Source organism: Acartia tonsa, chromosome 2 (genome assembly GCF_053477335.1).
Source record: "Acartia tonsa isolate MP-2025a chromosome 2, ASM5347733v1, whole genome shotgun sequence".
Classification (NCBI taxonomy): domain Eukaryota; kingdom Metazoa; phylum Arthropoda; class Copepoda; order Calanoida; family Acartiidae; genus Acartia; species Acartia tonsa.
In genome coordinates, this window is record NC_137261.1 from 47,558,289 (window position 1) to 47,570,542 (window position 12,254).

The window sequence follows — 12,254 nt, forward strand, 5'->3', positions numbered from 1 at the left end:
TAAAAAAAATTTGTTGGGGGGGGGGGGCGGGTAAACAACAATTAGCCACCACCCTTGGGCGTCCTTGTCTTAAAACACATGTTTTTTTAACCTTTTTAAAGCCAGATGTAAAATTTTCAACCAAAAGAAGAGTTTTTACAGTTAAAATTGTTAAAAATAATCCTATTTTACACAAATACAATAATAATCATACACTTTATATGCTTTTTAGTATTTTTATTGCTTGTTTGGCGTTCAATTTGTTTTCAAATTGGATAGCTTTAGCAAGGACAAGTATCTGAAAAAAAGCGTAATTTACGGAAACAAATATTTTTTTATGGTTATAAATTTGGTAAACTATAGTCGTTCTTATACTTAAAAACAAGAATGACAACAGCCTGAAAATCGAAGCACAAGAAATCAGAAGGTGGGACAAAAAAACATTAACAATTATAGAATAACAACGCATATAATAATAAATTTCATTTAGTATTCATTATTAATCCCTTATACAGCCTTCAAATTCAGGGAGGAGGGGGGAAATGAGCTGTAAATTACGCCGGTACCCAATGTTTTACAACCAAGTTGTATTATTTTGGCACTATAACTTGATTAGGTATTTTTATTGGAATTTCATTTGTTTTTTACAAACTTGTAATGTCCCAACTTTTCAACCAATAATTTTAACTTGATTTATCGTCATTGGGGGTGTTTATCAATTTATCGCCCATTATCCTATCCCTGGAGATATAGCCTTCAAATTACATGGATCAAAGATTATTCTAAAAGCATCCCGTCTATAGGAGCAGACACAACTTGGGAAAGTTTTAATAAAATATTTTTAAATGAAATTGGTGAACCACTAGCTAGGAACCACGAGAAACCAATAGAGCCCTGGGATCTAAGGAGATAAGACAATGGCCGATAAATTGATGTACAAAATTACCCCTTTTATTGATTACAATTAATGGTTGAAACCAATAAATCAAAATTTAATGAAAGTTCCTAAAGTTGTTAAAACAACGAATAAGAAAACGGTTTTTAAAAAAAAACTTTGGGTACTAGCAGGGGCGTCCAAGCTTTTTATTTTGGGGGGGGTAAAAAATTTTTTGGGGGGGGGTATTTACCCCCTCAAAATTATTTTGGGGGGGTAAATACCCCCTCCTAAATGGTTGGTGGTGCCTACGGCACCCCAGGGTAGGGGTAAATTTTAAATGGGGGGGGTAATCGCCCCATTACCCCCCCCTTGGACGTCTTTGGGTACAAGAGTAATAAAGAGTCTAATGTCCCCTCCTTCCCAGAACAGAACCACATGGATCTAGAAACTTGAGATTTAATTAGCATTTGTGGCTGAGCAAGCATATCATGACACTTTTTCACCAGACAAGATTTATTCCAAGACTTACGTTTTTATTTTAAATTAACAATATCAATACCAAATATTTCTTATAGACAGGTTTCCGCGGATCCGGATAGCAAGAAAAAAAATTATAATATTCAAATCATTTCCGTTATCCCCGAGGGTGCGAAGGCTTGGACTGATAAAACTGGTGTTAATTTTCATGGTTTTTATCTTAATATTCGTGGGAAATTGTCTGTAATACGTTGCTAAACTTGATTATTCAGTATGTCTAAGATCCGGCTTTAATCCAGCGGATATTAATCGGTTTTAAAGTTATACTGCAAATTTTGTTATTCTATGTCATGTTAAATCTAATATTGCCGCTAATAAATCCATGATTCAATATATTATTGGTTTTCATGCTGTTTGCGTGCGTGCATGTGTGTGTCTGTGTGCGCGCCTTTTTGTTTGTGCGTGTATTTTCAGATATAAATATTAAATATGTTGAAATTTAATTACCAATTCATTTCCTTTCATTTTTTATTATACTCCTTTTCCTTTTTTTGTATTTTAAAAGTGTAGATTATATCAGGGATAAAAAAGGGCCTATAAATTGTACTTTCCCAATGATGATACACAAATTACCCATTCTGTAAATTACAATTCGTGGTTGAAACGTTTGGACACTTATCTTTGTGAACCAACGAATCAATATTCAATAGAAGTCCCTAAAGTTATAGTCAACGAATAAGAAAAGTTGTTAGAAAACTTTGGGGACTAGTGTAAAAGTAACAGGAAAGATGTCTGTCTGTCTGTTGCTTCAAATGAAGTTAATAAAACTTCTTCCATACAAAATTAAGTTATTAATATGTTTTTATTAATAAATTCTGTATGGTTTTTATGGCAGGGTGTCCAAAAAAAATAAGTAATATTCATCCTCTTATATAAAACAAAAGGTTTTTTTTTGTCTGTAGCTTTTGATTTTGACATAACCGAACCGAATGAGTTCTTATTTTTAGGGAAGCTTCACCTATGACCTAGAATGGTTTTAGGCTATTTTTCTGTTCTTCACTATTCATACGATTAGATAGCACTTACATGCTAGGGGCATAGCAGCTAGCATACAAGAAAGAAGTAATTTGTTTGTGTTGCCTAAAAAATTTTGAAAAAGAAATAATATTGATTCTATTGGTAGGTTTTATGCTATATAATAAGCGTTATGTCACTTTAAGTTTTAGGGAAAAACTACCCTTTCAAAAATCCTTTAAAAAGCTTGAAAATAGGTAGAGTTGAAAATAGGTAGAATTGCAGAAAGATTTAAATTGAAAATATCAAAAGATAAAAAATACTATCAATTTGATTATTGTCTTATTTTTTAACCATACTTTAAAAATCTCTTTGTTGAAATATATAATTAATTTGGTTTTGGTTTGCGTTTTTAATAAAACCTAAATTCATTAGGAAAAATAAATTCATTTCCAATAGAAAATTATGATTAGTTAGAGTTCACACACGGAGTTAGGGATAGATAAACAGAGAAAAAATAGACTTCAAAGCCGATTTATATGTAATAAACGCTGGATTAGAACCAGTACTTGAGCCATACGGAAAAATTTTTTATAGCATTGTATTACAGATAATTTTCTACGAATACTAAAATTAAAAGTCATAAAATTAATACCAGTTTTGTTAGGTCAGGCAATCTACCCCTCATGTCTAACAAAACTGGTTTTAATCCTATAATTTTTCATTTTAATATTCGAAGAATTATTGAAAGTTAGGCATGATAGCATAGTCCTATTGATTTCACATATTTCACCAAAATGTACCTTCCCAGGACTTATGAGAAGCTAAATTGTAACGGAGAACCATATAGGTTCAGCGGTGAGCAAGATCCTTCGGTACAGACAGAGATCCTGTTACTTATACATAAGGATTGACAAATCATTTTATTCTCTAGTTTATGATATTATTTATGAATTAATCAACCATGTAAACCAAAAAATGTATACTTTTTAATCAAGCTTCGGTGTCAGTTTTTTAAACAATGTTTCTTGTAAATATTTTGTTAACGAAGGTTTTATACAATGAGGTTCTCATGTCCGGACGTTTGTGGCTGATAGCTTCTAAATCTAATCATTAATTTGGTCATCTTTGAAATTTGAAAGGTGTAGTAACTTTTATACGATCCGTGCATTTCTAGGAAGACTAGGAACCGATTTTGATTTAGTGGAAATATGTGGGATTCAAACCTCTTACAAGTTTAAATTGTTTGAATTATTTTAATAAGAATACCAGAAAAATAAGTTTTAAAACCATCCAGTGTGACCTAGATATTTTTATTTCAATATTACAAAGTGTTATTTTAAAAATTAAATTAATTAAATAGTAATGCAACAATTAATATCTAAAAGGAGTCATGTGTTTCCTGTTTGATTTTAAGAAATTAATATTAAGGTTTTATGCTATTTTGTGATGTATCTATCCTTGTTATTTGAAAGATTTAAGAAACTAAATAATTAAATTTTCTAGTTGGGCAGGGAAATGGAATATATTCTGAAGAAAAAAACTACAAACAATTCACTTTTAAGGATTGACTTAAAATCACCCCAATCACAAAATCAAGAAGGGTGGATACACCCCTCTAGGTCTTTACTATACTAAACAAAAATATAGATACAATGTCCACTTATTTTTGCCAATGAATGTTTAAGTGTAGACCCAGGCAACTACCTGGTTCCAGTGTTGGGGGACCTTTTCGTCTTCTAACAAATTGCTTTCTGCTATTTAGTAGCGACATGGCTGTGTTAATATTTGCGACGATATTGGCTAATATTCTAAGTCCCAATTGAAAGATCCCTGTTTTTTCAGAAATATTTTCGGTGTCCTTGCATTTATAGTTCTAAACAACTACTCTACTTTCCCCCCTATGACTCTTCCCTAATCATATATCCTGGTGGGGGTCAGTAAATTTGTGTGGGGCGGTGTAGGGCCCCCCGCAGGGCTACCAGGGATACACAATAACAGTAAGGTCATGACATCACATCAGTTTCTCATAGTTAGAAAGGGTTTCTGTAGTTGTTGAATATCACAGAACCACAGTGTAATACAAGTATAGGATTGCCTTGTATTGAGTCGTGATTAGACCTTATCAAACTATATATATCTATCCTGCCATTAAATTATTAAATTTATACGTTTTAAACCCCATAAATTGTCTTTTAGAATAATAAAAACATGGTGCAAAAAGTTTTGTAACTATTTCAGTATGGTTTCGAGTCCGATTAATATCCACTCGATTATGACCGGTTCTAAACCATACTGAAAAATCATGTATAATGTATTGTGGAAAACTTCTACAAAAAAAATGATTAAATAATAGTAATATCAGTTTTGTAAGCTCGTGCCTTAGGCCCCTCGATGCTAACAATACTGATAAGGGCTAAAGCAATTTTAGCAATCAATTTCTTTTTAATTAATCAAATTTTGAATTGTACCAAATATTTAATTAAGTGGCCCAAACTCAAACCCACTATATGTAACAAAAAGCATTTATTAAACTTGAAATATCACAATTAGTTGCAAGCATGTGAAGTGCCTAAATTAATCAGTGGTACTTTGTTATCAAACAATTTTGGAACCAGACCACTTCTAATTAAATGTTGATAAATTTTAATTTCAATTTAGTTGTGTGTTTGTGTGTTATGGATTACTATAACCTACACAATATATAGAATTAACAGGAAAAGAGAGTTGCAATCAAAAGGCAATATTTTATTTCGCTACAAAAAAAATTTTAAGTATCATTTTCGACAAAATTCTAAACTGCGTCTTACTAGAGACATTTAAATTTTAATACTGCAATTTAAGCGAGAAAAATCAGTAGTTATTATATCAAATGAATTTGTTTGAAATGTAAATCTGTTGAATTGAAACTGGTTCTGAGCCATACTGAAAAATAATGAATCGTATGGTATCTGGGAAGGGTAAGGGATTCTGGAATTTAAATTAAAACTCTTAAGTTTTAAAAACTCGTTTTCTCATTTGAGTACTTTTATCGGATCTACTGCAGTTCACGGTAAAATATTGCTGGTAACGAATATTGCTAAAAATTTATGAATTTTAAAAGCTGCTAGCTGCCAAACGGCTGAACGTACAGATCATACCCGCACATTATTTTAAGCGGCTTAAGAAGGCCTACAAATAATCTGGAATAGCCAAGATCCTATGATGCACAGGGAAAGCTTCACTGAAGAAAAACCGCGTAAAATAGGTCTTTTTCGCGCATTTCTCTGCACTGCGAGATAATTATGCATTATTGATTTATGGCTATTTCAGATAATTTGTAGGCCTTCTTATGCCGCTTAAAACAGTGTGCCAGTATGATCTGTACGTTTAGCCGTTTGGCAGCTAGCAGCCTTTAAGATTCATAAATTTTTAGCAATATTCGTTACCAGCAATATTTTACCGTGAACTGCAGTAGATCCCTTTTATCAAATCAACATTGATTGTTACAAAATAACATAATCATAACTTGATATCAATATATTCCCTTGAATTTTGAAACATGATTCCTAGGACGATTGGACATTTTGTTTTGTGGAGCTTCGCTTGTATCGATATATTTTCTATTTTGAATTATAGGCTGGATGATCGAGAAAGGACCTTGCATTGCAACTCCACCAAAAGAAATTCTAGGCTTGATGAAAATTTTGATGGATTTGCTGTTATAAGCTTGGGCGCTTATATATACACAACTAAAATCAAATATTTTCAAAAATATTCCAAACAAAAGACGAACTTATAGACCTCTCATGAATAGTAAAATCATAATATTGTGACAAAAGTTTTTCGCAGATAGGAAGATAAAAATATAGAAATCCGTAGATAAGAAAATAACTACATTATGAATGTTTATTTTACAAAAAAAAAAACAGCCGTCTATCTTGAATAGCAGATGAGAAAATCACTATTTTCCACAACGTTACGTACTAAAAGTCAAAGTGAATTTTAGAGTAACCTTTCTATTAAAAATAAAATCAGCAAAAAGTAACCTTCTGGCGCAAGGAATATTCTAAATGAAAAAAGTTTATAACAAAACAAAATGGTGGGCAGTCTAAACCTAACTCAATGTTGGAATACCTAATTTAAATGGACCAACCAATATTTTGACCTTATGAATCACCCAAACAAGATTAAACCTCTGGGAAAATATTCTAAATATTTATTAAAATAAATTAATAAAACATTAAAATTAACACTTTTAAATTGAGAATCTTGAAAATGAATTGTAAAGTAGTAGGCAAACTTTAAAATCAACACAAAAACATTTAAATGGTGTTTAAGGGGTTTTCCTTATAAGAATATAATCTTTTCAATATTCTTTCTGTTTATTATGTAAACAAATGAATAAAAACTTTGGTGAAAAAGTAGTTTAAAATTTAAAATTATTATAGAAGTCATTGATTTGTAAGTTATCATATTGAAAACTATATGGTATCAAAAAAGTAATCTTTCAAAATAATTTTTTTTTATATTCTTCTTATTGCATTTCCTAAAGAATTTAATACCTACTTAGTTACTGTATGCAATATTCTACAATTTATTTTCAACAGACACAACCATTTAATTTAGCTCATTTTGTTAAACAATATTCATAGTGTCATAGATCCAGTTGACATAGTTGGCTATATTCGTGTAAACACCTGGCACACCTCGCTCTCCACACCCAACACCCCAACTAAAATATAGAGAGATAAATAGATAGATACATACATAGATGCAGATAGATAAATAGTTAGGTAAACACCAGCTCCATCATAATCCTACCTGACTAAACCAGCTAGAGTAGCTCCTGTATGATGATCCTCAGTGCCACAAACCAGAGGACCATCTCAATCATAATCCTACCTGACTAATCCAGCTAGAGTAGCTCCTGTATGATGATCCTCAGCAGTGCCACAAACCAGGGGACCACCTCCATCATAATCCTACCTGACTAAACCAGCTAGAGTAGCTCCTGTATGATGATCCTCAGTGCCACAAACCAGGGGGCCACCTCCATCACCAGAGCAGGCATCCTTACCCTCTTCTCCACCTGCACATAACCATCCAGGATGCATTTGGAACCTACCAATAGTACGGGGGTACAGTATGTATATACATAAAAGTTAAGCATAACTGAAATATGGTTTATGAAAATAAATTAGATTATGGGTTTTACTCCAAACAAAAAAAATGACCTGAGATCGGTTTTTGAAACAAGAATGTCACGTTATTTCTACATTTGTTAGACCTGTCGTCTTTGGTCAATCAATCATTATTATGAAAAGACAGTGTAGGATTTAAACAGAGTACACAACTATTTATTTAATTATTTCACTTTTGTTGGTATGGCTTTCATGGAAGAAAAATAAATAATCTTAAATCCATTTTTGCTGTATATTAATTAATGCATCTTTTTAGAGCTTTATTAGACATAAGGCGTTATCCTCTTAGAAATTTTTTTTTCAATTTTGAAAATTTGAGTACCCCCCTCACCCGACAGCGACGAACAACTATTTTAGGTTAGGTTAGGTTTTAGGCTATGGAGCCGAGCGCTGCGGCTAGGCAGGCAAGGGGGCAGAGCGCTGCGGATAGGCAGGCTAGGGAGCCGAGCGCTGCGGCCAGAGTTCATAGTTCGCTGTCGGGGAGGGGGGGGGGGGGTGGACTCAAATTTTCAAAAATGAAACAAAATGTTCTAAGAGGATAATACCAGACATTATAAAATTGGCTAAAATAATAACTTTCAAATTTTTAATTCCTAAGTTGTATACTCTGTTTAAATCCTACAGGGCCTTTTCATAATAATGATTGATTGAATGAAGACGACAGGTCTAAAAAATGTCGAAAAAACGCGGCATTCTTGTTTCAAAAAGCCATCTCTGGCCTATTGTCAGCATTTAAACTTTTATTTGTATTACAAAAAGTTTTTAAAAAGATTGTATACGGTCGCTAACAATCAGAGACAAAAAACACCTATCAGACAGACAGTAAATTAAAAAGAACAGTTTTTTATAGAATCGTATTTTAGATAGCTTTCCGCAGATAGTAAAACAAAAATTTTAAGTTACTCTCAGTTTTGTTGGTCCTAAGGATATGATAATGATAATGGTTTGTAATACGATACGATACATGAATTTTAATCATTGCCTAAAACCAGTTGTAATCCAGCGAATGTTAATTTTTGAATCCATTATGGAATAAAAATTTACCTGTTTCCCAGACCAGCAAGCTGGAGTGCGTTCTGGCAGGTTCTTGGATCTACAACATGGACATCTACCTCCTGCAGGATGGCTTGGTATTCACCCTAAATATTTACAAATTGATTATATGTTAAACTTATGTTCTATAAAGCTTGAAATCACTCTCTGTCTGTACTTCTGTGTCAAATGTACTTGTGTTTTATTTTTAAAAATCTTAGTTGTTTATAAAAACGATTTTGATTTTCAGTATATATACATCCTATAGTCAATCTGTTTTGGTCGTGTATTTTTCAATCTTTTAAATAATGAATGATGAATTTAAACATATTTGTTAATTTGTGATAGTGTTATGTATATAATACTTTCTGTATAGAGAGCGTATTAAAATTAATTAGAATGAAAGAAACAGAGCCATGATAACCTGTTGTAAGAAAGCATCCTTGCCCCATCCGGTCACCCAACACTTGGTTCCAGCTAAAGTTTGTGCCTGATAAAACAAATAAAATTCATTTTTCGAAGATCAAAGTAATAATTTTTAGTATGGATACTTCTCTACAAGTGTTCGTGTTTGTCCGTCATCTGTCTGTCTGTAAAACTTGAGCTGTCCGAATTTTTTACTAACCCTTCAACCTCAAAACAATTTAGAGAAATTAGGCTAGGAACACTAGCAAGGACGCGGTATAGCTTGTATATAATATATCAATATTATTATAATATTACATAAAATGAAACTTGCAGCAGGCTGAATTAGCAAATCTCCCCTTTCAACCCTCTTTACTAAATCCCCTCACCTCCTTCTGGGTGAACTTACTGAACAATAAACGTATACCGATATGAGCAAGCTACATTGGCGACAATTTCCCCCTGTCATAATATCCACGTATATTCTACATCCATTCTTGTTTACTTACATGTGGTTGGGGGAGACAAATTGGGGCAACGTGAGGCATAGAATCCCAATGAATCTTGTGCTGTAACCTACAAATATGAAAAAGTGTTGATTAGTTTAGTTTTTAATTTAATATTTTGTCGACAGGTGTCAGAAAATTTTTATACACGATCAACGTATTATTTTATTGGAAAAAAAAATAATCTAGAAAGGAAAGTCATATCAATGCAGCGTTATTAAGAACTTTCGGTAAAGACTATAAAACATTTGGTCACTTTGATATTAGAATCTTGCTACTAAGGTATTTTACCTGAGAACAGCAATATCATTGTGAAGGCTGCCAGCGTAGAACTGTTCATGAATGAAGATATCACTCACTGTATGAGAGGCATCCTTATACAGCTAAAATAATAGGGAAATCTTTAGTATAACTATTGCAAATCTGTAAGATTGATACTTTCACTTAAATCTATTTCTCGAACACCGAAACCTCCCTCTCCCATCCAACCATGGTGTTTAATTTTTGAAAGTAACTTTTTTTCTAGCCCCTACAGAGTGATCTAAACTTGCAGGTTGAGGGGTTCTATTAAGTATTCTAACCTTTACTTAACCTAAACTAAGCTAAATAAGAATTAATAAAATTTATTTGTGGTTCAGACTATATAGGCCTTATGTCCCTAGGGGCTAACAAAACTGGTTTTAATCTTATAATTTTTTATTTAATATCCGCGCAAAACGGTTTCGATAAATAACTATTGCACTAACCTCAGTTTTAGAAGCGGCGTCCCAGTCACCAATTCTGACCACAATTTCTTCTGGATACAAGGATTTTACACAGTGGGCAGCTGTTATAATGTGGGAACAGTCAATCAATGCTCCTCCACATATATACCTGAAATATTTAGACAATAAATGTATAAGTATAGATTAGATTCCAGACAATTAACTGGTCCAAGTGGCATGAACCTTTTTTCGTTTGCGAGAAAATTCTGCTCTTTTGAAGCAACATTGCTGTGTAAATATTTCCGACGCTATTGTCTTATTTCAAAGACCTCATAGAAAGTCGGTATTGGGTCCCCACCCCGCGAACATACAGTTATTTAACCCTTGTTCCCTCTATTTTTTTACTTTAATCATAAAACTTACTGTCTGGCCCCAGCTGTATTGGTAAGAATATCCATATGCCAGGGATACTCTCTAAACTTATTGTAAAACTTACTGTCTGGCCCCAGCAGTGTTGGTAAGAATAGCCACATGCCAGGGATACTCTCCAAACTCTGTGTCACTGTCCAGGTCAAGACCAGTATGACCGCGACCCAGCATAGCATGACCAAATCGTAAACCACACTGTGCGTTACATTTGTCAATTGTTAATTTTATAAGTGTTTATTTTAATCTACCCTTTGGAATAAAAGGTATTCACCAGTTGACAGTTGACCAGTTGATATGTTGATTTAATAGATTATAAGCCAAAGACAGATAGACAAACACAAATATGTGGACATACTGTTACTTTTATATAAAGATGTATTGTATCAAAGTAAGCCAAACTGTACCAAGACGTTTTGAGATAATGCAAAAGAAGTATTTTTTTTTAGGTCAAAATAGTCACCAAATCAGAAATGACTGTTATATTGGTTATAAAGTAAAAGCTTTTAATAAATATTGTGTAATGACCGTTTTTTAAATCATGGTATCAGAAATGATTTTTTCGTTAACGAATAGATGCTTTTTAACAATAAAATTGAAAAACTTGGAAAGCCTGGATACAAAAGTATATTTGACAAATTCCTGTGGTGCACTTGGATCCTGGTGAAGCATGTGACCGCTAGATCCTCGGGCCTGCGCTGACCTACCTCCCAGGAAGCTAGGTAGCAGATTATCAAACATTATCCCACCTTAAAAATCCAAAAAACATCTATTTTAACAAGGATAACAACACCCAAAAAGAGAACCTAAAATTCAATATTCTAAAAACTGTGAATATGGTGAATATAATTTAGCATATATTTAATACAAAGTAGCTTGATGTCTGTCCGTCTGTCTGTCCCTTAAGATCTCGGTAATCACTGAACCGATTAGATAATTCTCTTCAGGGAATATAACTACCGGTCCTGTGGTTTTAGTCTATTTTCTTGGGGGGGGGGGGGCACCCCAAACTCCCAAAAAACAACTACCCACGACTTTATCATGGTAAAGCATCGCTTTTCGAAACACTGTTGGATTTAAAATAAACTTTTCGTATTTTATTAAACTATTTGTCATTATCAAACAGACAATTACCTGAATTAACATAGCCTACAAAAAGTAGGCATATAAGAGCAAACTTCATCTTATATCACTAATATTTTATCACCAATAACCTATCAACCTGTTCCGACAAATGAATATTGTTTACTAACGAAAAATTTTATAAAATCAGCTGATTTTTCATTTTAAAAATAAGTTTTTAATTTCATTTAAAATTGAAAAAAAAAAAAAAAAATAGTGAAGTATGTAAATAAGTAAGATATGATTTGTAATTTTTTTTGTAGAGTTTAACTATAAAAAAATAGTATTTTTAACTCTTTGTATCTTTGAATTAATATATGTACTCGTTTGTATTGATGTATTTTTTTTATAATAGTTATTATATAAGATTGATATTTAAATGAAAAATAATAAGATTAAAACCAGTTTTTTGGCCCTGAGTTGGCCGAAGGCTCCGGCTAACAAAACTGGTATCAATTCCATTACTTTTATTTTGATATTCGTGGAAAATTGTCTGTTAGACGTTGCTATACCTGATATTTTAGTTTGG

The 12,254-nt window shown here is 32.6% G+C and overlaps 1 protein-coding gene across 1 annotated transcript; it reads right to left on the reverse strand.

Annotated features, from left to right (window-relative positions):
- Window positions 1-6,531: 6,531 nt before the first annotated feature.
- Window positions 6,532-11,877, reverse strand: LOC145312021 (phenoloxidase-activating factor 2-like). Its single transcript, XM_080151108.1, has 10 exons — window positions 11,738-11,877; window positions 11,246-11,352; window positions 10,674-10,801; window positions 10,220-10,346; window positions 9,765-9,856; window positions 9,477-9,543; window positions 8,987-9,052; window positions 8,575-8,669; window positions 7,316-7,450; window positions 6,532-7,061 (listed from the first exon to the last, which is right to left on the reverse strand). The coding sequence occupies exons 1-10, from the start codon at window positions 11,784-11,786 to the stop codon at window positions 6,965-6,967; spliced, it is 963 nt and encodes a 320-aa protein (XP_080007234.1). The 5' UTR covers window positions 11,787-11,877; the 3' UTR covers window positions 6,532-6,964.
- Window positions 11,878-12,254: the final 377 nt, after the last annotated feature.